The sequence below is a fragment of the Pocillopora damicornis genome, chromosome 12, assembly GCF_964200805.1.
Source record: "Pocillopora damicornis chromosome 12, jaPocDami1.2, whole genome shotgun sequence".
Taxonomy (NCBI): domain Eukaryota; kingdom Metazoa; phylum Cnidaria; class Anthozoa; order Scleractinia; family Pocilloporidae; genus Pocillopora; species Pocillopora damicornis.
The window spans coordinates 20,955,004-20,981,663 of record NC_142681.1 but is presented as its reverse complement, the minus strand read 5'-3'; the positions used below and the strand labels follow the sequence as shown (position 1 = coordinate 20,981,663).

General features: G+C 36.9%; 4 protein-coding genes across 6 annotated transcripts; all 4 read left to right on the top strand.

Moving 5' to 3' along the window:
- The first annotated feature begins 1,392 nt into the window (after window positions 1-1,392).
- On the top strand, window positions 1,393-4,489 carry LOC113665130 (reticulocalbin-2). The gene is made up of 5 exons (XM_027180781.2): window positions 1,393-1,852; window positions 2,676-2,870; window positions 3,392-3,567; window positions 3,673-3,766; window positions 3,919-4,489. Exons 1-5 carry the CDS (start codon window positions 1,546-1,548, stop codon window positions 4,188-4,190), a joined length of 1,044 nt encoding a protein of 347 aa, XP_027036582.2. The 5' UTR covers window positions 1,393-1,545; the 3' UTR covers window positions 4,191-4,489.
- Window positions 4,490-5,511: 1,022 nt separating this feature from the next.
- On the top strand, window positions 5,512-13,587 carry LOC113665133 (histone deacetylase 1). The gene is made up of 16 exons (XM_027180784.2): window positions 5,512-5,622; window positions 5,770-5,882; window positions 5,992-6,109; window positions 6,836-6,910; window positions 7,035-7,173; window positions 7,872-8,013; window positions 8,234-8,326; window positions 8,435-8,543; window positions 8,779-8,919; window positions 9,316-9,424; window positions 9,661-9,719; window positions 10,155-10,229; window positions 10,581-10,953; window positions 11,667-11,759; window positions 12,295-12,338; window positions 13,194-13,587. The coding sequence occupies exons 1-16, from the start codon at window positions 5,571-5,573 to the stop codon at window positions 13,301-13,303; spliced, it is 1,845 nt and encodes a 614-aa protein (XP_027036585.2). The 5' UTR covers window positions 5,512-5,570; the 3' UTR covers window positions 13,304-13,587.
- Window positions 13,588-13,729: 142 nt separating this feature from the next.
- LOC113665132 (LON peptidase N-terminal domain and RING finger protein 1) lies at window positions 13,730-18,553 on the top strand. The gene is made up of 2 exons (XM_027180783.2): window positions 13,730-15,726; window positions 16,764-18,553. Exons 1-2 carry the CDS (start codon window positions 14,240-14,242, stop codon window positions 17,440-17,442), a joined length of 2,166 nt encoding a protein of 721 aa, XP_027036584.2. The 5' UTR covers window positions 13,730-14,239; the 3' UTR covers window positions 17,443-18,553.
- Window positions 18,554-19,191: 638 nt separating this feature from the next.
- On the top strand, window positions 19,192-25,779 carry LOC113665127 (UDP-glucose 4-epimerase). 3 transcript variants are annotated; one of them, XM_089190507.1, is made up of 11 exons: window positions 19,192-19,303; window positions 19,696-19,846; window positions 20,497-20,594; window positions 21,152-21,265; window positions 21,456-21,635; window positions 21,823-21,900; window positions 23,723-23,825; window positions 24,030-24,115; window positions 24,220-24,297; window positions 24,772-24,886; window positions 25,215-25,779. In XM_089190507.1, the coding sequence occupies exons 2-11, from the start codon at window positions 19,723-19,725 to the stop codon at window positions 25,274-25,276; spliced, it is 1,038 nt and encodes a 345-aa protein (XP_089046633.1). In that variant the 5' UTR covers window positions 19,192-19,303; window positions 19,696-19,722; the 3' UTR covers window positions 25,277-25,779. The 3 variants fall into 3 exon arrangements, with proteins under 3 accessions (XP_089046633.1, XP_089046634.1, XP_027036576.2); XM_089190508.1 differs by lacking the exon at window positions 19,192-19,303 and adding an exon at window positions 19,475-19,572; XM_027180775.2 differs by lacking the exon at window positions 19,192-19,303 and having other exon boundaries at window positions 19,588-19,846.
- Window positions 25,780-26,660: the final 881 nt, after the last annotated feature.

The window sequence follows — 26,660 nt, the reverse complement described above, 5'->3', positions numbered from 1 at the left end:
TTTATATACCCGTAGATGGAGAAGGTGTGATAAGAATACATGAAAGTCATATATTTGTACTGCGGAAAATACATTTTAAGCAAATGAAGATGATCTTCATTTGCTTAAAATGTATTTTCCGCAGTACAAATATATGACTTTCATGTATTCTTATCACACCTTCTCCATCTACGGGTATATAAAGAACTCACAATTGACCAGCTCCCAGTTGGCTTGATAGCTCAGTTGGTTAGAGCGCTGCACCGGTATCGCAGAGGTCATGGGTTCGATTCCCGTTCAGGCCTGAATTTTTTTCAGGTCTTATTTCTCAACTGCTTCATTTGCTTAAAAGTGTTACAGTGTGTTGTATGCCGTTATCATTGTTACCATCATCATTTTTTCCACCGTGTTTCCTTTGCAAGCTGTGGCCTTTTTGGTGGTCATAACGTCGTTTTCACCGTCTCATACTTTTATTCCGGAGGCAAAACACACAAAACCTCTTTTCTCGCCAGCGAAGCCTTCATTCTTTTTTGTTCGTCTCAATCAGCCTTTTCACCCCCTCCCCCCCGCTCATCCCTCTCACTCCCCCTCCCTCTCTACTGCCAAAATCGACCCGTCAGCCTTCGTGATATTTGTGAATTAGGGTGAAACACTTGATTACTTTATCACTTAACCGTGAGCTCCTAAGAAAAAGCCGTAGGCGCTAAAGACCACGCCTTTGTTATGACAGTCGACCATTCCTTCTCTCACTAATCGTGACTTATTAGTTTAGTACTGTTCCAAAAGTTCTTTAATCATAACAACGTGGACAAAACAGCTCTTGCAGCTTGGAGAAGTCATGGATTGTTTGTCATGTCGGGTAAGACCAGAGGGTAGATGCCGCTAAACAAATGATAAACCACTTTTAAGTACTCTTGGAAAGAACAGTTTCATATGTCAATATAACTGGGGAAGGTTAAAAGGGAAGTATTTTTTTCATAATTTTTACAAAGAAGTTGTCTACAGGTAACTAGCCTTTTCACCAATATTGCTGATTTGCGTTTCAAAATCACTATTTAATTGAATGCCAATACTACCTGCTTTCAAACCACTTAATACAGTCTTTTAGATCTTCATCCGCATTAATCAATTTTCGGGTCTCAGTTACCAGCGCTAGTCGACCAAACTAATCATTAACACTTTTAACTTTAACATAAAAATATTGGACAACCAACCATGTGGTTACGCGAGAAAGAGCAGTTGAATTGAGGTGGCTAATTTGCTACAAGTTTAAATATTCAATTATTTTCTTTTCACATCCAATCTATGAATGCCAAATATGTTTACCAAGGTGTTCCATTTATGTTCTATCTAATGAGAACCAAAACATTGTGCTAAGGATGAGAGAGCTGGTAATGTTTAGCTTTACCTACCACTCCGAAAGCGGCACGCATTGCTACGAAATCCAAATACACGTGTCTTAAATTTGAACTTCGCTGTCTTGGTTGGGACATCACATTATAAAGAACAAAGAGCTGTTATAACTCCAACCTTAGAGCACAGCAAAACTACATCTGACTGATCGACATGTTTCGTTCTTGGTGGTTAGCTCTGTTAATTTTAGGTATCACTGTGAGTTTTGCTTTCACGGAAGATGATCATTTGAAGCCTGGACATTCAGAAGATGAACACGACGAAGACGAACACGATGAAGAAATGGCAGACCATGTAGACGAGCAGAATCCTGCTGATGAGGAGGAAACAGAGGATGAGGAAAAAGACGACGATAAAATGGAAGATGACAACGATGATGATGAAGAAGATGAAAGTCAAGGAGATGATGGAGGAGAAGATGAAAATGATCAAAGTCACCTTGAACACGACGCATTTTTAGGTAAGTTAGCATTGCACTCTGATGATCACCTGTTCGCCAAGACACCTCTATGTAAAATACATTAAAAATCTGGCTCGATAAATATAATTCAACCCGGCCTTTTTGGAATGAATTGAACTTTGAGAGTTCATAGCAAATATTAAATGGATACCTACTAAGTTTTTAAGTAGTATACTGGGACAGGTGTTGGAAAAGAAAGGAAAAGGAGAGCTTTGTGAATTTAGAACTTGAGCTTTCCCAGGAGATATTTGTCAATGCAGCCACTTAGTTACTTTTTGAACTTCCAAGTTTTACAATCAAGGGCCTCAAGGTTTTTCGAAATTTTCGGAGATGGCCTTTCTAAAAACCGGATTTGCGATGTTTTTAAGGAAGTGTTAATTAATGGTAAGGAATGTAAAGTGTACAGCATTTAAGAAGGAAAAATTAAATAAATCGCAAAACATTCCGCGCTAGGAGAAGGTTGAATTTAACCCCTGAACTTTTTTCATTGTCCTTCTTTTACCGTGCTCGTGCGATTAAAAATGCAAAAGTTAAATGTTACAAAACTGTTTTACAAACTTAAAATTCAGGTACAGGTATTGAGGGGAATAGATTATGACACAGGTGATTTATTTGCTTCTTTGTCAGAGAAAATAATATCCGACGGGTAGGGACGGTATTGTAGGGGGCGGTGAAAGGAAACGTAGTAATAAAAAAGATAACTTAAGTTTTCCTGCGCCAATATCATCTGTAACTGAGACTAAAATTTTTATTTAGCCTCTCAATTGGTCTTTCTCAGCACTTCTCACTGTCTTATTGTTGAATCCTCTCAAACCCTCTCCAGGAGACAACTACACTGAATTCAAAGGGCTTTCCCCCGAAGACGCAAAAACCAAACTGGCGCAACTAATCAAAGATGAAGTAGATCTGAATAAGGACGGAGTGTTGACAGAGGATGAGATCAGACAGAGATTTCACGTAACTACAAAGGAATACAGGAAAAAAGAAGTCATGGAAACCATGAAACAACACGATGAGGGTCAGTATATGCTGGTATATTTTAGCTCATACAATATATTAGCTGGTCACTCTTCTCACTGGTCACTGGTCAGGTGAATAATAATTCTTCCCTGTACTAATCGACAACCAAGAGTTCTATAAGGTTTAGAATTAGGTTTAGCTTTTCCGTGGCGGACCACGCAAACAACTAGTATATATATGAAGTTTAGTTCTAAACCAATATTTAGGCTTTGCGTAAATTAAACTTAATATTAGAACACTTACGTCTGTTTTTGGAACGGATTTATTCTATTTCCGACACTTCCATCCGTTTTCGAACGGTCTCGTTCGAGTTCGGACACTTCCATCCGTTTTCGGACGGCGCCGTTCGTTTTCAGACAGTGGACGTTATGGTCTCGTTTTTGGCCGTTTTTCGAACTCTTGTGCCCGTTTTCGGAAGTCCGACTTTAAATGCTTGCGTTCATTTTCAGAAGCAACGGCACCAATGGTAATATTAACTGCCAGTATTTGACGTACAAATTTGTTAACGTTTGTTGACAGACAAAGATGGCAAGGTATCATGGGAGGAATTCAAAAAAGGTCATTTCTCTGATGATGGTAAAGATGAAGACGCCAAAGAACAAATGAAAGAAGATGAAGAAAAATTTAAATTTGCTGATGAAGATGGAGACGGGAAGTTAGACTTGGAGGAATACATGGCATTTTACCACCCAGGGGTACGAGGAAATATTATTTTATTAAAGCCCACAATCCCTTTCATGAAAAAAAAAATTACTGGGTCAAAATAGGCAAAAATCATAATAATTTTATTTGTTTTGCAGGATAATCCAAGAATGACGGAATTTACCATCGAAGATAGCCTCAAAAAACACGACAAAGATAAGGATGGTCAAATATCAAAGAAAGAATTTTTAGGTAAAAAAAATACCATTGAAGTGAGATAAACTACCCTGCCTGGAACTGAGTGAGAAAACTTCTCACCAGGCTTTTTCTGCTCCGGTCCTAACCATCCATCCCCAATGTCAACATTAGTATTTCATATTTATTTGTCAAATTTTATTGTGCAGCTACATTCAGTGATGTAAATGATGACGCTAAAGAAGAAATGGAAAAGGATTTCGCCAACAACTTTGATAAGGACAAGAATGGCAAACTGGACAAAGAAGAGATGAAAAGCTGGCTGTTCCCAGATGATGACTTCTCCACTGAAGAACCTAAAACACTCATAAAAGAGGCTGATGAAGACAAAGATGGCAAACTTACCATGGATGAGATTATGAAAAATTATAAAGTCTTCATTGAGGATGAGCCTGAAGATTCAAGCCACGATGAATTATAAAATGTGACTTTTTAATCAGGATAAATCCAAATTGTTCCGGGAAAAAACTAGTGGAGGATTATAAAAGATATTACTCTTTTGATTAGAACTCATACACTAATTAATAACGTTTATTCTCTTAATTCTTGTTGATAGCTCCAATTAATTTAGTTTTATTTACAGTCTAATAATCCAATTGTCTCATCAATGTCTCAGTGCTTTTTAGCACCGTCCCGAGTATCTTTCATTCCTATATACAATAAATAAGGAAGTGGTCGGTTCTGACAAAAAATTCCAATAAATATTGTCTCTGTTGTTAATTTTTTTCTCGAGGAGCCCGTGTCCGTGTTCTAATTGGACCTGAGATCGAGCAAATGTTAGTTAACTGGTGATTGCACCTAGGAATTTCTTACAATCTTCTATAAATTCTCCGTAATAACAATCGACCTAACCTCAGTTTCCTAAAAGAATACGTGACGAAGCCAACAAACGAACGAATAAATTTACATGATGAATCAGGGGCAGATCCTATGAATTCAGACGGGAGGGGAGGGGGGAGGGAGTGGAATATTTGGTTGAGAGAGCAACCTCACGCCACATCAGTAACACATATGCATCACTTGATAGACCCTTTGTCGAAATAGGAGAAAAAAGCCAAAAAATTCTCAAAAGTAAAAGGGCACACCTACATCAGCCCTTGTACAATAGTGAAGACTTTACTTTCCTTGGCGGTTTATCCGCTCATTTTTCCAGAGCCACGACAGTAAAAAAAAAAAAAGGTACAGGTTAGGCCACAAACCGCGCGCATCGGGCCCTTTGTCTCCCACTCCCTTCCTTGCGGCAGCCCAGTGCCCAAATTATTCACCTAACCGGGCGGTTGTAGAGATCACAGAAACGGATTCTTTCTTGTGAGAGAACGAGGGGATGGACTTGTTAAGAAAACCAGCAGAACAATTTCTTTGCCTCCATACCCAAGAAAATATGTGATCCATAGCGATAATAAAGAGTAATTTATTGGCAAAGATGTATTTAGTGGTCACTTGATGGCTGCACGTCCAAAATTTCTTTCTATTCTTGTGGAAATGAAAAATGAATGAGATTAAGGTTTCGAAGGCCTGCCTGATTTTCGGTATTTCCAGTAAAAGTTCCCGTTGGAAAACCGGAATAAATTTTTAAAATCGTAACAAAGGCTTTTCTTCCAGGCCTCAGCAAAAAAAAATGTTCACATGTTTCTTTGATTATCTGTAGAACCCATTTATGGATTAATAGCCGTCAGGCTTATTGAGAAGTAATGGAATCTAATTAATTAGCCAAAAAATACCTTCTCCAATTGGCTTAAGACGATCACGTGACTAAGTCGCGTTCAAAGTAAGCGCCGAGCAAGCAAGAGTTATCACCGGCATGGCGTACACAACTACTGGCGGAAAGAAAAGAGTTTGCTATTATTACGATGGTAAGATACGAATCTGCTGCCAACGTCCACTTTGTCTCGAGGAAATGTATTCAAGATGAGTTGTATGAAAATTTTCCCCTATTTTTAAGCGGAAATCATTGAATTTTGTCTTCGTGTCCTAATGTCTTTTTCGTGTTCCGAACAAAGGTGACATTGGTAACTACTACTACGGTCAAGGCCATCCCATGAAGCCACATCGTATTCGAATGACCCACAACTTGCTTCTTAACTATGGCCTGTATAGGAAAATGGAGATCTACGTAAGTATAAAAGCTAGACTTAGAGTTTGCGAGAACGTTGATTTAAAAACTGTCAGTTCTTTCATTTGAATGAAATGTCATTTCACCAATTCACGTTTCTTCATTTTAGCGTCCACACAAAGCAAACCTGGACGAGATGACTAAATACCATTCAGATGATTACATAAAATTCTTAAAGACTATAAGACCCGACAACATGTCCGAATACACAAAGCAAATGCAGAGATGTGAGTGGCTAGAAAATTATTGAATGAACACAAATGTGCTTTCATTTCCCTTTGCATTCTTTCAACTTTCCCGTGTTCAGTAGTTCGTGAGTTGTTTTTGTCGATGTGTTTACAAAGTTCTTTATTATAATACAGTTTTCTACATCATCGATACAGTCCTAGGTAAACTGGATATTTAAAATTATGAATTATACTTCAGTGGTTTGGGATTTACGCTTTAACTGAAAGTTTTTTGTCTTACTAAATTGTGAATTATAATAGATTTACAGAATTTCTTGATTTGTAACGCCTATCAATTATTACATACTGCTAGATGGATTTTTATTTTACTTTTTAAACCATTCTCCTCTAATTATCAGTGAGTAGCTTGGTGTGTTGTAAACAATATTGGTAAATTATGATTTGTTTCTAAAACTTATGGATTTTGAAAATAATTCACTCCAGGCTTAGAGTAATCACATTGTCAATGATAGAAGACACCTTTTGTGCCATTATGTGTCATTTTATTTTGTATAAGAATTTTTGTTGTTCATGGTCTCTATCATTTTACTCTGCTGGCATTGGTTAATTTGTTACAAATCTTTGATTTAAACTCTCTAGATCATAGTCCACCATTAATTTTTTCCTAGAAGCAATATGGCTATTGATCTTTGTACATAAGGTAATTAAGCTAAATTAGGAAATAAAAATAACTTATTTGTATGGACTGTTTTCTTTATGTATCAGTCAATGTTGGTGAGGACTGCCCTGTCTTTGATGGTTTGTTTGAGTTCTGTCAGCTTTCAACAGGCGGATCAATTGGTATGTGAGACATAAAGTTGTTCACTACAAAATTATCCTACTCTATTTTTATTTTAATCCACTAGAATCTTGAGTTGTGAAGTGACTGTGATAAATTTTATTATTTTTTGGGATATTTTTTCAGCTGGAGCAGTGAAGCTAAATAAACAACAGACAGACGTGGCTATAAACTGGGCTGGTGGCCTGCATCATGCTAAGAAATCTGAAGCATCAGGGTTTTGTTATGTCAATGATATTGTTCTGGCCATTTTAGAGCTTCTGAAGTGAGTGTTGTTTTATCTAGTGTTATTATCTGGGTTTCCACAGAAGAAGGAAATGTTTAAAAGTATGAAAATTCCAAATTTGTTTACCAGAAAAAACTGTTGTTGAGAGTAAGGAGTAAACTGGAAGAAGTCCAAAAAGAATTATTTTGTTAATGTCCAGAAGGGCTTTATTTTTGAATGAAGTGTTTGCTAGCCAGTCACATTTCTTGTGCAGTGTTTTTTCTGAGTTTAAAAAATATCGAGAATGCTTTTCAAGCTAAACTATGGAATTGCTGCAAGTATTAGTTATAACTTGGTTAAAATTTGAGCCTGAAAAACAAATATAATGAACACTCTTCATCGGTTTTTACTTAGAAACATCTTCAGCTGCAGAGGCAAGCAAACTCTGTTGTAATATCTTATATCCCATTAACAAAAATCCATAGTTAGCAGAAATGATTGGTTATTAAAGCCAATCAGATTTGAAACCAACTGTGGGGCAGAATATGTTGGGAGTTCCTTGACTGTCTAGTCTTTTTTTATTACATTCACGCACTGTGAGTGAGTAGATGAACCAGAAGTGTCATTGCTCATTTATTTCAACATAGTAAATACACTATTGAACATTGCATGGTCAGATCCAAGAAATGTGAAAGACTCTTTTGGGCTTTATAACCAGTGCACTTTATAAATTGTAATTAAATCTCTTATTGTGCCAGGTACCACCAGCGTGTATTATACATTGATATTGACATTCACCATGGTGATGGAGTAGAAGAGGCATTCTATACCACTGATCGTGTCATGACAGTGTCGTTTCACAAATATGGAGAATATTTCCCTGGAACTGGTGATTTGAGGGTGAGTAGTCAATGTTATAATGCATTGTTACCTATAAGATTTCTTCAAAATGTTTTTGGCAGCTCTCTTCACAGCAAAACAGTAGAATTCAATGCTTAATCTGCAAAGGAAGCATGTGAGATGATGAGGAGTGTAACTAGCTGCTTACCTTTATTTAATTAAAGTTAAAACTGCTTGGAGGGTCCATTCTTACTAATTGTTTCTCTTCATTTATTCACAGGATATTGGAGCAGGAAAAGGGAAATATTATGCTGTGAATTTTCCTCTTAGAGATGGAATTGATGATGAGTCTTATGAACAAATTTTCAATCCTGTAAGTTTCAATCAATGGTTTGTTTTGTCTAATTTTCCATTTTTTTCTTTCAACTTGCTCTTGTAGCAAGTGATGATTGCAACTATTTTATCCAATTTCACCCATCAGGTTGTCTCAAAGGTAATGGAAGTATACAAACCAAATGCTGTTGTGCTTCAGTGTGGAGCAGACTCTTTGGCTGGAGACAGACTTGGCTGCTTCAATCTGTCACTCAAAGGTAGTGTCAGTGTTGGTATTTTGACAAAGATTCCAACTTACCTTCTTATTGCTACATTGGACTTACCCACAAATCAGCAAGCTACTCTTGGTGGGCCAGTCAAAGATGATTCACAATAACATTTTAGTTTCTGCTGTCAACTGATTGTATACAAAGAGTGTAAATTGCTATCTTTGGATTAATTTAATCTCTGCATCAAGATTTACTTATCTGATTTACCATGATTTCTCCATAGGCCATGCTCAGTGTGTGAATTTTGTGAAGAAGTTCAATCTTCCATTGTTAGTTCTTGGAGGAGGGGGATACACAATCAGGAATGTTGCAAGATGCTGGACATTTGAGACAGCAGTAGCTTTGGATTCTGATATTGCAAATGGTAGGCATAACTCTAACTATAAATTTTGATTTTGTTGGTTTACATTTTAATCAAGAAAATTTCCCACAAATGAAAAAATGAAATTATTCAAAACACCTAAAATGAAGAATCCAGATTTGTTAACATTGTATGTTAACTAATTGTCTACATATTGTCTCTTTCAACTTAGTTGTATTTGTAGACAGTCAGAAGAACAGTCAATATTCTTCTCTTCATTGTTAGTCTAGTTTAGGATTCAGGGAAGACTTTCAAGTCTCATTGTTGATGGAATTCCTGGATAATTTGGCCTTGTACTTTCTTCAGCTGTGTGTTCATTGTAAATAGCCTCCAAAGTTTAACATATAGTTCAAAATTTCTGCTTTCTCCTTCCAAATCTTCTTCTTTCTTTATTTCTAGAACTTCCCTACAATGATTACTTTGAGTACTTTGGTCCAGACTTCAAACTCCACATTAGTCCATCCAATATGGCCAACCAAAACACAAATGATTACCTGGAAAAGATCAAGTAAGAATTAAGACTAGTTTTTCTCTTTAAGATTATTTTTCCATAAAATCACAAGGCATATGCCATAGACTTCCTTAATTATGTTGTTTGTTTAGCGCTATGCAGTTCCTTGTTATGTGTGTTATAATCCAGGTTGTTGCCATGCAAACAGAGAACATGTTCAGATCCTAACTGTATTGAAAATGTTGATAGCTATACAAATCTTGCTAATCTCGTACTTTTTTGTGTGTGTGTAGACAGAGATTGTTTGAAAACTTGAGAATGCTTCCCCATGCTCCAGGAGTACAGATGCACCGTAAGTGAAAATTGCACCCTGATAAATCTTGCTTGTCCACCAGTGGGGTTTTTAATCTCTTGTCATGTTAATCTGAAGTTTCTGAAAACATAAGTTGATCTTCTTGGGACTAGTTTTACAGATGACTCCTTTGAAGAGTGGCTGTTCAGAAAAAATGAACGATTACTCTTAGTAGAGCTTGAAATGCTAGTAGTTTGTAAACCTGATAAAAAAATCCCTAATGTGTGATCAATTTCATTACTTAAATGCAATTAATAAGTTCTTCTTTTGTAGGGAGATTTACCCTAAATGGCACTTGTAGGAGACTTTTTTCTTTTTCTTCTGTATCAATTAACTGTAGTTTATTCAACAAAACCATGTTCACTTCTCAAAGAGGAAGTACCTAGTATGTAATGAGGTGTAACAATCCATACCTTTTTATATTTTTTTTTTCAGCCATTCCTGATGATGCACCAGTTCTGGAGGAAAGTGACAATGAAGAGGACATGGAACCTGACAGAAGAATAAGTAGTGAGTATTTCTTCCTTTCTCCCTGTCATTTTCTCAGGGAAACAATTAAAAGCATAAACTTGAGGTTTCACTGTAGTTCGCAATGTTTACTTACAGCTTTACCTTTTGACCCCAAAGAGTTACTATATAATTTCAATGCAGATGAGTGATGAGAATGAAGAAAAATATCAATAATGTTATTATTAGTTGATCCAGTAGCAAATTCTCCAAACTTACATCATAAGAATTGTAGGGCAGAGAGTAAGGGGAACTAGTAATGAGATCTTGGAAGTGAAAGGGTTAAACACTGAGGGGCATGTTAAGTTATATGTTCTGAAACTAGCTGTTTTTTTACTTTTTTTTTCCTTACAGTCCGTGCATCAGACAAACATGTTGCACCTCAGGAAGAATTGTCAGATTCAGAAGATGAAGGAGACAGCAGAAGAGACATACAGGCACCAAAGGAGCCAAAGCGATCCCGCAAGCGACCCAAAGTATCCAGTACACCAGTGGAAAAAATGGTCACAAATGGTGTTGAAAATACTGTCAATGATGACTCAAAACCATCAGCTGTGTCAAATGAGAACACACCCTCCTCAAAACCCAGCACCTCCCCTGTGGAGGAGAAAGAGAAACCCAAGAGCTCAACAAGCACTCCCAAGGAGGGGTCCCCTCAGACAGTTGCTAGTGTTACATCTGAGATGTCAACTGAGCCACCTCCTGAACAAGAAGCCAGTAGAAAAAGGTACACTTTTTTCCTTTTATTTCTTAATCAAGTTAGTAATTTTCTGTAAAGCAGGTAAAACAGAGAACTACTCATCAGATCTTAAATCAGACATGTTTTGATGCTACTCTGGTTTAAAGATTTAATGAATGTAACTGAGAAGCTACAATTCTTAGACCCAACATTTTGACACTCTTTCTCTCGTGCCTTCATCAAGGGTGATCTAATTGCTGCACCAAGAGTTCCTTTTATATGTTCACTAATGAGCTACCCTTTTTTCTGACGAGGTGTAAATAAGCTTCAGGAAGTAAGCTACCATCATCATGCTTTAAAGGAGGTGGTGGTGTGGATATGCCAGCCTTCCAAACAAAGGCAAAAGGGAAGGTAATCAGTGAGCATATAAAAGGACCTCTTCTTGCAGTGACTAGATCACCACTGATGAGGGTGCTAGACAGGAATGTTGAAACATTGGTTCTATGAATTGTAACTTCTTGGTTACATTCATTAAATCTTTAACCAGAATAGCATGAAACCATGTCTGATTGTCCACCTGGTTGCCTTGTGAACTTTAACATATCTCGAGATCTTAAATGTTTATGGTATGAGGTGAACAATGAAGTGTTGGTAAGAATTAAAATCAGAAGGAGTTTTGTCATGCACTCTACTCATTTTGACACTCAAGGTACATTTACTTTCCTGATTTTTCTTTTTTGGGGGGGGGTACTGATATGCAGTCCTGAAGCTGCTGAAGGTGCTACTACTGGGAAAGAGGATACAGAAGAAGCTATGGAAGTACAGGAGTCTGACGCCCCTCCAAATACTGATGGGTATGTATTGATCACCTCGGAAATTCTTTGTAGATTATATTGAATGGGGTTTGTGATTATTTTGGAGAATTGAGATGTAATTCCGAGGAAGGGGGTGCCTTATTTATTTGACCAGCTGTGAGTTGTGTGTAACAAGCAGTGAAACAACATGTCAACAGCTGGATTTTCCAATGGGGCTACCTTGGTAATTGCTTTTTACTATGCATAGGGTACTTTAATGTTTTAAATTTTGCCATATGTTTAGTTGGTGATGTGAATTTTTTTCTTTTTTTTTTTCTTTTTTTTTTTTTACTCTTTTGGCAACTGTTTTGATAACCTGCAATACTTTAATGAAATTGATAATCTTGATGCAACATGTGCCCCCTAAAATACATTTTTCTTGCTTCCTTTCTCTTCATTGTCGTCTTTATTTGTTTTTAGTTTTTATTATTATTTTTGGCTGCAACTTGGTTTACATAATTAAAACTTAACAGTCTTTGAAATTTGCAAAACTACATCAGACTCTAATGGTGTACCTTAACGGGTTTTTCTGTAGAGATACTTTGTCCAATGCAGAAAACAATGGAGCAACCAGTACAGGTTTGTTGTTGGTTACTTTATTTATACGATTATCTGTTTCATCAGAACCCTGCTATGACTTACACCGTGTACAACAAGTGAACAACCTGTTTTCACAATCGTTAATTTTCAATTTGGTTTTATGGAATATTGTACAAACCCTGAAACCAATACGCTGTGGAGTTCCTAGGTTATTCGAGTTTTCATTATAAGGCGGAACTTCAGTGGCCTGGGAAAATGGTTTATCCTGTATGTTAAATGTATCTTCATTACCGTGAGGAAGGTTTTAATGTAAAATGGGGGTAAGCCTCCAAAGAAATTGGTGCTGCGTTGGTGGGGGTATTACAAGATATTTTGGTTTTATCAACCGAGTCGTAAATTGGCCACCGTTGAGAGGTTCTGAAGCAGACGTTTCGAGCGTTAGCCCTTTTTTACAGCGAAGCAGCTCGTGTGGTTCCTCCATGAGTGTATTCCGTTATGGAGCGGCAAGATATGATAGTAACTGTGAGAAAATGTGCCGAGGAGACTCACGTGCCACTTGTTATTCCTTCTGACGTTGCCTTATGCCAATAATCTGCTGTATTAGTTGATTGTACTCGTAATTAGATCTGAAAAACGTGACTACTCCTAACAGCCTTTTGTGGCGTGACCTCTTGAAGAAACGTGACTTTGTTCCAATCGCGAGTTTATCAAGGAGATTAACAAGTCACGATAGCACATGTTTATGACGGCTGAAAGTTGTAATCACGTGTATGTTTTCAAGTAAATGCTTCCACTTAGAAATCTGAGAACCAAAACAAACAAAACCAACATGAATGACTCGCATCGATCCACTGCAACTGACTCTTTTCCAATTTTTGGCTTGTTTTTGCACAGCAAAAAGCAACTCACCCCAGCCGGTCGAAGAGGAGGAGAAAGAAAAGGCTCCTCCAGCTGAAGAAAGCGGGGACGCCTCAAAAGATGAAGAGACCAAGATGGAACACTGAAGAACCGATGACGGCTATCCTCTCTTGAGTCCTTTTCTCTTAATCCCTCTCGTCCCCATTCTGTATATTCATCCCCCCCTACCTCCCCTCCCTGATCACGTTCACCATTTCTTACAACATTCATGTAACAGTTATTGAGCCTTTGTATAGTTCCACTTGTTTTCGTTTGTTGTTGTTTTTTTTATGGCAGTAAACCGCGGCTAGAAACACTCATTGGTGTCTGTACTGTGTGTGTAGAGAATTCTTTTGCTTAAAGTAATAAAATCTTTAAATTATATGGTAAATCGTGAATAGGTCGTTTTACAGACATCATACTTGGCGGAATTTTCCCTCTCTGTGTTCCAAATTTATTTTATTTAATTTTTAACTCTAAGAAAAAAATTATTCGAAAATGCTTCTGGCGAGTTCTTAATCTCGCCATTCTTTCAGCTGGGTCCTGTGAAAGCGAACTGCAAACACTGCAAAACCCTCGAGCCTTCCCTTGAAAATCCGAAGGGACTTTGAAAAGTCTTGGGAACGAGGCTCTGCCGGGATTTAAACGATATGCATAAATCAAAATATTACGTAAGAACTTAAAGGAAAGAAGTCTGTTATAAAATAGAATTTAATTTCGAGGAAGGGTAAGGGTTGATCAAGTATTGAAGACAGAAACTTAATGTTAGAATCTTTCTTTGCGGAAAAGTCACAAACGAAACAGTCTCCATTGTATGCTCACGTTTACCGGAAACGTATTTTGGTACACAGCGAGTTATTACACGTGAGTGGTACTTGGGATTAGTAATTGTCACGTGGGTTGAACGGTGACAATATCGAAAAGTTCACGCACAACATCTCTTAAAGTGGCCCGCTGTCACAGATAGTTCTGTAAACCACGTTACATTGTCTGTTGTTCGTGAACTTTCTCTGTTTTGCCGTCTTTAAAGTAGTGTAATTTTCATGGAAAACTTGTCTAGGGACCAGAAAAGTTATACAAAAAAGAATACTCTCGATTCTCTTTTGGAACAGGGAGAATTGTTGGCTCGAAACGGAAAACTCGATCAGTCATTCAGTGCTTATTCAAATGCTTTCCGTGTTGGAGTTGTACCAAAGGAACGTATCGAATCTTTGGTGACCGCACTGTTGGAATTTCAAAGAAACAAACTATGTAAAGAGAAGAAAGAAGGAAAAGGTTCTCCAGTGGTAAACAGCAGCGGAAATATTTTAATTTGCTCTCTTTGTCAGTGCCTTTTTCTGAAGCCAGTTACCCTCTCCTGTGGTCATACATTTTGTCAAAGTTGCCTCATTGAGGAGCGTTCGTTCACCGGTCGAGTGGAGTGTACGAAATGCGGAAAGTTTGAGTCGGAAGATATGAAACACTCAGTGAATTTACTAATCACGAACTCCATTCAGAAATGGTTTCCCTCGGAGTTTCAGAATCAAGTGGATAAACTTGTCGGACATAAACATCTCTCTGAGAACGACGCGAAATCAGCTGTTGATTGTTTTACCAAGATTCTGTCGGTATCTGCTAATGATTTTCACTGTTTGTGCTGGCGTTCTGATGCACTTCTCCAAACTGAACAATTTGAGTTGGCGCTTCAAGACATCGAGCAAGCATGTAAACTTCGCCCTACTTCAGCAAGAACTGTCTACAGGAAAGCTGCTGTGTTAGCGAACTGTGCTAAACACGAAGGAGTTCTTTCATCCAAGCACGAAGAGAGCGTGTTAGCTTTATTGCGCTGCTCTGCCCTAGCGCCTGGATGCGAGCGATACCGTCGGGAGTTCACAGAGAGCTTGCATCAATTGTTGAGCCCAAAATTCACAAACTCGAATAGGACTTTGCTGGTACTCAGAGCTGCAGGTACTAAACTTGTTGCGACACCGCAGGAAAAAGCACTCAATGGAAGTGTAGGGAAGCACTTCAATACCCTTGCCCATGGTGGTGAAAGATCATTTAGTGGAGAAGTTAATAGTAAAAATAACTCTGGCGAAAATACTTTTTCAAAATGTTCGAGCAGTCAGTCTGGAAGTATGTTCAAACGGAGAAGGCAAAGATCTCGGTCCTTTTCAAACAGCGAGGAAGCTCTCAGTAACTTCGAAAGACAACAAAACAAAAAATCTAAGGGCGAAAACTGTACAGCAGGAGTAACATACGAGGATAAATTGAAAGATTTAGATGACTTTGAATGCAAACTTTGCTTTAATTTGTTATTTCAACCGATTACTACAATATGTGGACACACTTTTTGTCGAGAATGTCTGGAGCGATGCCTTGACCATCGCGTCGAATGTCCATGTTGTCGGACGGTTCTTGATCAATACGACAGAGGAGTACCAAACATGGAAGTCACTGAAGTACTGGAGTTGATTTTGGTCAACTATTTCACGGCATATTATAACGAAAGGAAGAGAAATTATCAAGAAAGCATCGAGAAACTCGCGAGGTGGGTAACAATTTTAGAATGAAGATGACATAACGATTACATAACAGTTTGTTGCGTCAGTGAAGCTTCCTGGAAGTAAACTTTACTTTACTTTCGAGTCGTAAAATCGTCTTTCTGGTGCGACGATTGATAGGAACCACATTATTTTTAAAGAGAAACATTTCTATCCCTTAGAGTTGCAAGTCTTTCATGGTCGACAGTCTTGGGGGAAAAGAAAGAAAAATGGTTATATAATTGAAAGATCGTTATGTAATTAGCCGACTTTCACGTGTGTTGCGAAAAAGTAAAGGAAAAACCTGACATTTAAAGAGGCGAAATCGACGATTCCTATTTTGTACAATTAACCTACTTTTGGGAATGGTATATACATATGTAAGAACATTCTGGCCTAATAAAACTGAACATTTCTAATTGATTTTTTCGGGACGTAAGGTAGCCATCTTTAAAATAGGTCTGCAAGGCATACATTCATGAACCGTCTGCTTGGTAGTATTGAAATGTCTTTTTCCCCTCTGTATTGGCTTCAATTTTGTTTATTTCTTCTTTTTTGTTTGGTTGTTTACTTGATTCTGTTTAAATTTAGGTCATCTTCACTGACACAACCTGATTTCTCTCTTCGTGATGCCAATTTTCTATTTAGGCTCCTCTTAGTGCACTTGAACACAACAAACCAACTCACTCTCCTGGGAGAATATATGAGGCATAAGTCATAATTTAGAGATGGATTTTATTGTAATTGCTTTTTTTCCTACTCAATCAAAACTATGACATTAACAACTTTAATCCCTGATCAAAGTCAAAGTTGAACTGGCTGTGGGGAAATTTTGCTTTATTTCTCTTACCTTTATGCAGCACTTTGTTTGTCTTTTAATATAGCTTCCACCAGTGGGGTTAATGGTACCTTCAGCCTTGAAATTGTTTCTTTTTATAGAAAAGCTCACTTATTAGTGTGGCATCAGTTATTGAATTCTAGTTGGTGATTAAAGTGTTGAACCAACCACTTAGAACTTAATTCATGTCTTTTCCCTCCTCTTCAGTGTGGGAAAAGATGGCCTTGCACAAGTCCCTATTTTTGTCTGCACCCTAGCTGTTCCAAAAGTTCCATGTCCTTTGCACATATTTGAGCCACGGTATCGCCTGATGTTACGGCGTTGTGTCAGTTCAGGCTCAAAGCAATTTGGCATGTGTGTCCCAAGTGATGACTCAAACAAGAATTTTGCAGATTATGGTACTATGCTCAATATCAAGTCAGTGAATTTTCTTCCTGATGGTCGTTCAATTGTGGATACAGAAGGGGGAGAGCGTTTCCATGTTGTGTCTAGGGGTATGTTGGATGGTTACCATACAGCAACTGTTGAATGGCTAAAGGATGAACAGGTTGAGGATGCAGATGAGATCAGACAACTCCACGAACTAAACAGAACTGGCCACAACACATTACAGACTTGGTTCAGTCAAATGACATCCAGGCAGCAACAGTGCATCATGAATGCTATTGGACCCATCCCAGCCTTAAGAGAGGATATTCAGCTGTGCAACAATGGACCAGATTGGATGTGGTGGGTACTTGCGGCACTACCACTTCAGGATAAACCCAAACTTATTATTTTAGGGATGACTTCTATACTTGAACGGCTTAATAGCATAATTCGTTTTCTCCAGTTGATGCTTTCTCTACAGAAAAAGTCAATGGAGACAGAGTCTCCAGGGTCTTGAAAAATAATTTATATCTATGACCAATTTTTATGGTATGAATTTTTCACATCAGAATTTGTTGTATTTTCTCAGTGGTGAACTTCTGAAATAGTAATTTATTTATGTATTGAAACTCAACTTTGTATGTTCAATATGTATAAAAAAGTTGAGTTATCTGTCTCTAAGGCTTTGGAAAAAGTATAATCTTGGCATTATCAGAACGGTTCACCACATTTGCCTCTTTTTTATTTTGGTTTTTAATTTTTTTTCCTATTTTGAATCCACACTTGACTATTATTTCTCAACTTATATTAGTGGTCTTTGATGTTACAGTCAAAGTCCTCAGCTCTTTTAATCTGGTTGCATGGATGGGCTTTGGTCTAACTGGTTAATTTATAACTTCTCTTTGTAATGTAAAAATATAACTCATCTAGAAAGTGATGAGAATAGTTGGGTTTATCAGCCATAGGTTATTTTTCATTGATATTGCCAATTCTCCTAACTTTAAGTTATTCACAAGAGTTGGCAGCAAGAAGAGAGAATTAGAATTCAGACAGAGTCAGTTAAAGGATCAGCACCACACATCTTAAAATTTTTATCTTTACTTATGGACCCCACTTGGTTATGAGCTCTACTGTGGAGTCTGGCCAAAAGACTGTTTTTGTGTAGAAATGGCAATGACACGTGACTGTGTTTTCATTAATATGAGGCATTGACTGTCAGTTTGAAAGGATTTGTGTTGTTATGTTGACATGGACTAGGCTGGGTTGCCATTGTAAATCATTATTTATTTATATTATTAGACAGCGGAACCCATTAAGTTCATTTAAGTGTGGGTCATAACTAAACTGTAAACTGTTATCAGGGCTCAGAAAATATTGTAGATAACATGTGCAGCTAAATTTGATGACTACATTGATGTAAAAGAAAAAGTAAAATTGTTGCATGAAGGATAGTTCGCTGTGGCTTTTTATCTTACATTCCACATCCAACAAGACTTAAGTTTTTGCCAATTCGTTGCCTTTAGTTGAGTTATTTTGGGAGATGTGTCATTAGACAGTTATTTAAAGTACATTGTATGCAATTATTGAGTTGTATGTCAAATAAAGAGATCAGTTCAGAAAGATATCAATACTGTTGATCAGCTTGCTTGGATTTTGAATGAGTTATTAGAGACTGATGCAATATTCTGGGTTTCTTTTTGTTTTTATTTTTGTTTTTGTTTTTTTATGTATCACAAGGAAGGGAGTAAAAAATTTGATAGACTTTATTTTATGCAATTCCTGTTGATCATCAAGTGATCACCTCCTGATGGATCAGAAAGTACAGTAAACTTAAACAGTGTAGAGTGACTAATTCTAAACTGAGAGAAGACCTCCCACCTCCTGGTTGTACTCCATTGTAGAATGGCATCACATGCATCATCTTTTGACCTTTACAGAGTCTAAAGAAAGGGCTTGAGTCTGTTTCCTTCAAATTCCTTCTTCCCCTTTCCATTTTTACCCTGTTACAACCTAATTTTGACTTTTCAATTTTTTTTTTAAAGATTAGAAATACTAAAAGGCCTTATAAGTAAATCGCAGATATATAGTTGTCTCGCAAAGCCACGTCTTGAAGTCATTCTCTACACGTCCTCACTCAAATTTTGAAGTCTCGCCCAACTTTGCCTCTATCGGCCACGGTTCTCAGCAGCTACCTCTCCCCATAATAGCAAATGAATTAAAAGGGTGTTAGGTTGCTTAGGAAACTGTGTATATAAGCAGCACACTGCAAGTACTAAAGGCCTGGTTGCTAGGCCATCCGTTCGCTAGAAAGATTAATCAAACAGTTCGCTAACACCTCGTGCGCTAAGTTTACCTTGCAGACATAAATTTAAGAGTTGGTAAGTCTCTTGAAAGCTTTTTTTTTATTTATGAAAGAAGTATGGAGTGTTAAGAATGTGCCACGAGTTTTAATCTGAAAGGAATAATTATGAGTAATCGAGTCAGTCTGCGCTTCCGCTCATCTAATATATAAATCTTTTATTTTATTACCATAAATGCCACGTTGAATTACATAACTTTTGGTTTTATAATTAGTATACCAGCGTTTAAAAAAGAAAGCGCCTTAAAAAACCGCATATGACTTGCTAGTTTATTGGTGTCAACCGACGTGGGTAAATTTGTTAGGAGGGTTTGTCATAAGATGATCACATGATATCATGAAATGATAAGAAGACAAAATAAGCACTGCTCCTAGCAATTTTTTTATTAAGTTGTAATTTTCATTCTGTAGGCATTAAGGATTGCAAGCAATAGAAATATGATTGGAAGATGTATTCTTGTCACTGGTGGAGCAGGATATGTTGGTACACATACGGTTGTAGAGCTTGTTGACGCTGGATACGAGGTTGTCGTTATCGACAACTTTGTAAATGCTTTTAGTGGTGAGTAAGTCTTTCTCTATGGTGCTGGTAATGTAGTAATGTGGTAATGATTTGGAGGGCTTTTTGGGTTGTAGCAACACTAATCAGTTTAGGTCAAATGTTGCTTTTTATGAGCCTGTCTACAATCAGCAAAGAGACACACTGGTATGGTACTCACTGTGGCTTAGTTCCCCACAGTTAGGCATGATCTTAAATGGAACAAATACTAGACAGTCAGAAATTTTCAGACAATTGAAAGACTCGTTAAAAGTCTGAACAGTTTCAAATGTTTGTTTAGAAGTAATAAAAGAAGTCCAAAAATATATTAATTTTCTAGAAGATGTAAAAATATCCACACTTGGGCATACCTTAAAACTGCTTTGATCTTGACACTAAACAAAAATTGGCCATTATTATTAATCATAAGGATTGACTGAAATCTGTATAAAAATTTCATACAAAGCCAACAGGAGTATCTTATTTTTGTTTAGAAGCACTAAGCAATTCTCTACATCATTTGGTATTGAGGTGGGCTTTGCCTATGGCAGGCTTGTGCATAACATGAATTGGTATGCATGGTATGCACAAGGATGTACTGAACACCAACATTTCATTGAGCAATTTTCAATTAATGTAAAGTTAACTGAGATTTAAACTTTTTTTTTTGATAGAGAGCATGAAAAGAGTGGAGGAAATAACAGGAAAGGAGCTTAAATTTTATTCTGTTGATTTACTTAACAAAGATGCCTTGAAAGACATATTCAGAAAAGTAAGATGTCATTGGTTTTTTTTGTAACATCAAACCAAGGTATTTGTTGTTGTCTAAAATGAATTAAAAAAAAAAAGAATTATCCAAATCAACCGTTACTGAAATTATTTTAAACTGAATTCAATTTTGATCTTGATGGCAATATGCACTGGTGAATGAGAAATGAAATAAATTGGAAGACTTAATACTGTTAGTAAGAGTCATTTCATAGCTTGACTGTTACTCTCTTGCTACTAGTTTAGGAAATTATCTCCCCTTGTGCTATTACACTTTTGTTTTTTTTTCAATCGTGTAGCATTTTTTTATCACACTATGCCATATAAGTGAATGAATTTCTCTGGGTACAAAGACCAGCGAGAGAACCACAAAAACAATTTTTAAAATGTATTTTCTAATCTTTGAAAGTGACACCAATATTTTCTATAGGAATATCATGTTTTATGTTGTAAATAAATTTAAATGGATAACACTGAGAAAGTTAATAAAATTTGGGAAATTCTCTAAATGACAGTACTGTATTTGACAAAACTTTCTCACATCAGACTTTTTGTTTTCAGCACAATTTTTACGCTGTGGTTCACCTGGCAGCTTTGAAGGCAGTTGGTGAATCAGTACAAATTCCTCTACAATATTATAACAATAACATCACTGGTTCTATAAATCTATTGGAGGTTTGTAGTGTTATTACTGATTAGGGTTCACATTTAATTTGTTCTTGTTGTCGTATACCACAAGACAATATTTTTAATAAATCCCTAGGTCAAGTTTCCTAGCATTATAGCAAATTATTGATATCTTGTGGTTTAACTCCATACATCATATGTTTCTTTAGTGATTTTACTTTTTTTTCTTTGTTCTCAGTGTATGAAGGAACATGGGGTTTGGAATTTTGTATTTTCTTCCTCTGCTACAGTCTATGGTGTTCCAAATTGTCTCCCTATCAATGAAGAACACCCAGTGGGTAATGGAATAACAAACCCTTATGGACGATCCAAGTTCTTTATCGAAGAAATTATTAAGGATCTATGCAAAGCTGAAGAGGTAACAATATTATTGCTTCAATTAACTGTCATATGAGGCAGTGTTATTTGTCCACCATGTACCCTTGATTTCTAAGATGCTTTGGTGTACAAGATATAAATATCATACTCACAGAATAGGTGTTGTCACACAGAATTTATAAATAAGAATTAAGTTTTAGGCTACATGTAACACCTTTTTTCCTTAGAAAATGAATGCTGTACTGCTGAGGTACTTTAATCCTGTTGGAGCTCACAAGTCAGGAAAAATTGGTGAAGATCCTCAGGTCAGTCAGTAACACTTGCCATAGTGATAAAATTGTTAAGTGTTTGTATTGCAAATGTTTCCCTGAACATTTAAGCATTACAGTTTTTCTCATTCAAGGTTAAAAATTGTTAAATTACATTTTTCAGTCTCCAGACATAGTTGATTATTTAGTCATACTGGGTTGTATGTAGTTCATGGACTAAAATCAGGGCTGCCCAGGCTGTTAAACCTTTACACCCTAACATTAGTATGAGGAGAATTTGTTTAACAATCAAGAGTTTGAGACATAGTTTGATGCTACTCTGGTTTGCAGATTTAATGAATGTAACTGGAGAAGTTACAATTCATAGACCCAACGTTTCGACACTCCTGTCTAGTGCCTTCATCAGGGGTGATCTAAACGTGACAACAAGAGGTCCTTTTATATGATCACTAATTAGCAGCCTTTTTTCTGACGAGGTGTAAATAGGCGTCAGGAAGCAAACCACCATTGTCACGATTTAAAGGAGCGTGGGCGGAGTTAATATGCCAAGCCTCCAAACAAAGGTGCTGGTGGTATCCGGAAATGAAGTGGAGCGCCTCTTGTTGCATTTGAATTCAGTAGAGCTGTCGATCCAATTCACCCTTGAGCGCAAAAAGGATAGACATTTGCCCTTTCTTGATTTAAATGTGTCCAGAGGGGTTCAGGGTAATTTAGAGAAAAGTGTCTACCGTAAACCTACCCTCACTGACAAATACCTTGCTTTCGATTCTCACCACCCTATTTGCCATAAAAAGTCTGTAGCCAGAACTTTACTTAGGAGGGCTGACTGTCTACCATCTTCACTCGATTTGAAGGCTGAGGAGAGGAAATATGTTTCCAATGTCCTAAAGGCAAATGGCTATACAAAAACTTTTCTCCGTAACTGCCAAAAACCAGTTACAAATAGTAACACTCTTGACAAAAGGGAACCAGCGACTGGTTTTGCTGTTGTTCCTTACATACAGGGTGTTACGGAACCCATCAAGAGAATTTTGAATAGCCACAACATGAAAGTTGCTCAAAAACCTTTTCAGACTTTGGGGCATATTTTTGCCAAACCTAAGGATCCTGTCACGAAAGAACAATGAACCAACGCCATTTATTCTATTCCTTGCAATTACTGTGACAACGAATACATCGGACAGACCAAACGTCAGTTTGGTACATGGTTAAAAGAGCACCAAAAAGCGGTTTTTCTTTGCAAAAAGGAAAATTCAGCTTTAACGGAGCATACATGCCTAACCAACCATACAATTGGGTGGGATAATTCTAAAATTATCACCACTAATCGGCGTTACCACCAGTGCCTTTGTTTGGAAGGCTGGCATATCCACACCACCACCTCCTTTAAACCGTGACGATGGCGGTTTGCTTCCTGATGCCTATTTACACCTCGTCAGAAAAAAGGCCGCTAATTAGTGATCATATAAAAGGACCTCTTGTTGCAGCATTTAGATCACCCCCTGATGAAGGCACTAGACAGGAGTGTCGAAACATTGGGTCTATGAATTGTAACTTCTTCAGTTACATTCATTAAATCTGCAAACCAGAGTAGCATCAAACTATGTCTGATTGTCCACCTGGTTGCCGTGTGAACTTTAATATAATCAAGAGTTTCTTCAGTTGATGATCATTCCCTTTATTCTCATTATCTTAATGAATGACTCAGCTGTGTTTCTATAAAGAGAAATAAATGATAGCCACTCTAAGGGGTTACCAATCAGAGGGCAAGACTGAGACAATAGAAAAGTATAAGAAAGTGAGAAAAGGGCTTTTTCTGGATTTACCAAAACTTGACTGATTTGTGTATATATTTCAGGGTATTCCCAATAATCTCATGCCATATATACTTCAAGTTGCTGTGGGCAAAAGATCTCATCTTAATGTGTTTGGTGATGATTACAACACTATTGATGGGACAGGTAGTGTATTCTCCATTCAGGTTATTTTTTTTTAGTTAGCGGCACGTAAAGTAGGGCTGTTGTCCAAGTATTATTAAAACTCATTTTAATGGATTGTTAAGAGAAGTGAAGGCATGCAGGGCTTGTTACTGTCTTTTTTTTCTTTTTTTAAGTCATCCTGCACTTTTCAGTCTATAACCCCAAAGTACTTTTTTTTTCTTATAGGTGTGCGGGATTATATTCATGTGGTTGACTTAGCTGTTGGACATGTCATTGCACTGAAGCAATTTGAAAACAAGTGTGGTTGCCAGGTAAAGTTAAGCTTCCCAGCAGACCCATAGGAAACAAGTTATAAATTGTTCTTAAGACGACAAGTCCAAGGTTTCAATCTTAAAAAAAGCGCCTTTTTTTCTAGATCTACAACCTTGGCACAGGAAGAGGATACTCTGTTCTTGAAATGGTGAAAGCTGTTGAAAAAGCCTCTGGAAAACCAGTTAGTGTCACTACTGTTGTTTGTTAATGTTTGTTCCTTTGTCAAGTTTCTTTGTGACTCTTTCTCTTATTTCTTGGTCTCTGATCTTACTCTAAAATGGTATGAGTACTTATATTAAGCCAATTTTTGTTGTCCTGAAATATGAAGCTGTTGGTGTCTAGACAATGAGCTTTTCCTGTGTTGCAAGATGTGGTGGAGACATTGTCTCCTAATTGCCTATTCCTTCTTATAGAAATATAGCATATGTGTTCTAATGCCTCTTTTCACACACAGTTTCACACTTCTTTATTCGCTTTTTTCGTTATTACTCTTGAAGAAGACCCCCTCCCCTCCCATGTAGAACTTCCAGTTTGTAATGAGCCCTTCCCTCTCTGATAGCCTCCCCTCTGTCAGGGATTTGCCGTGAGTGGAAAGGTTAGTAAAGCCAATTAATGGTTACAGTTGGCAAAAAAATGATCTCCACCAATTTTGTAGGTTCCATACAAAATTGCTCCACGTCGTGAAGGAGATGTGGATGCTGTGTATTCTGATGCTTCATTAGCAAAGAAAGAGCTTGGCTGGACAGCAGCACGAGGATTAGATGAAATGTGTAAGTACTGTTTTTTGTTTTGTTTTCTTTTTGTTTTCTTTAATAGGGAAGGGCTAGTAGTAACTACACAAACCCATGTTTTGCAAGGGTTAGGGATACAATCAGGATTTCCTTAAAAAGCATAAACATGACTCTGGATTATCCAGTTTTCAAAACAGTTACATGTGTATGAAATGAATAAGTACCAGTACTTTTGTTAATAGACACTCCTCCATGGGTTTTGGACTACAGTAAGTCTTGAGAGAGTGTAAATTGTGTAGTAAATTCAATTGGTTATATTTTTCAGTGAATTGCTTTTGGTACTAATCAATGGAAATTGTGTTTTTAGGTGAAGATTCATGGAGATGGCAATCACAGAACCCAGAGGGATTCAAAACTCAAAAAGAATAAGTTATAGCAAGTAGTAACTAATAGTGGATAGATGCAAATTGTCTTGTTCTTTGAAAGTGTGGAATCTCTTAGACAGGGGTGTTAAGCTTATTTTTATTAGGAACCTTTTGGTGGGACTTGTCTGATAACCAGGTACAATACTATGAGAAACTTAACTTGGTATTACAAAAGGTTAGAGCTGCTCTATTACTTAATATTGGAAAAATTACTTAGGATGAAAGTTTCTGTGGAAATGTAAAAGACATTATCTTGAATCACAAAAATATTATTTTCATTACAGATGTAATGACATTTATAGACACAATTTATAGTTCTTAGAAATACAAGAGTAGGGCTTCATGAATACAAACTAATAGATCATTTATTTTCAATAGTTAATATATTTTATTGACAAGTTATCAATTGACATTGAGTGGAAATAAATATATTATTACCAGAATTTCTGATTTACTGATCAATCTGAGAACTTAATATTATTAAATAAAATAATTCTAATTATGATATACAGTGTGTGGTGGAGTGTTGTCTTTGGTGCTTTACAATAAAAGTTAATTAACAGGATAGAATGAAATAAGTAAATTACAAAAAATAAAAATGGGGAAATTATAAATATAATGCATCCTTAAACAGAAAAGATTAAAAAATAGTTTTAAATACTGCTTTCCATAATGATTGCCCAACCTGTAATCTTTTTCCATGAACTTGGTTCTGCTCCTAAAAATGCCATTCTATGTTAACTTTAAAGCTTAGCTACAGGCCCATAGAGCAAGTGGTTGTTGGGAGATCTTAACTCACTGACCAAGTTAAATAGTATTAAATTAAATCTCTGATGTAGTGTGGTGTCAGTCCATCAAGAGCCACATACTCAGTAACAAAATCTGTAAAATAATCCTGAAGATAACCAGGAACCATTGTAGGTCCACGAGTATCAGTGTAACATGTGTGTGCTTTTCATTCAAGGTAGCAAGACAAGCTTTATCATTCAGTAAAAGTTTGTCTGTTGATCAGATAGTTATTAAGGCTTTATCATAACGAATTAAAAAACATCCTAGGTGATGATATAGAGGCATGAGCAATTCCCCAGTTTCATTAACATACCTTGCTATAGTCAACTTTTGCACAAATAATGGTGACGACATCTGCATGCAAAAGATGGGTACAGCTGAGAATTGTGCATGACAATGAAATGGTTTGCTAGTTTCTCTGGTTAAATCACTTAGTGGACTTGTGGAGGGTAAGTTCAGAGAGTGATTGAGCATAGAGCTCTGAGGTAGGTTGTTCACACCATTTCACTGGTTTGCCTTTTAAAGAGAATGAGTTTCTAATGGAGCTGTGTTACTGTCTCAGTTGGGGGGAGGGGGGGTTATTACAGATAATTTGGTTT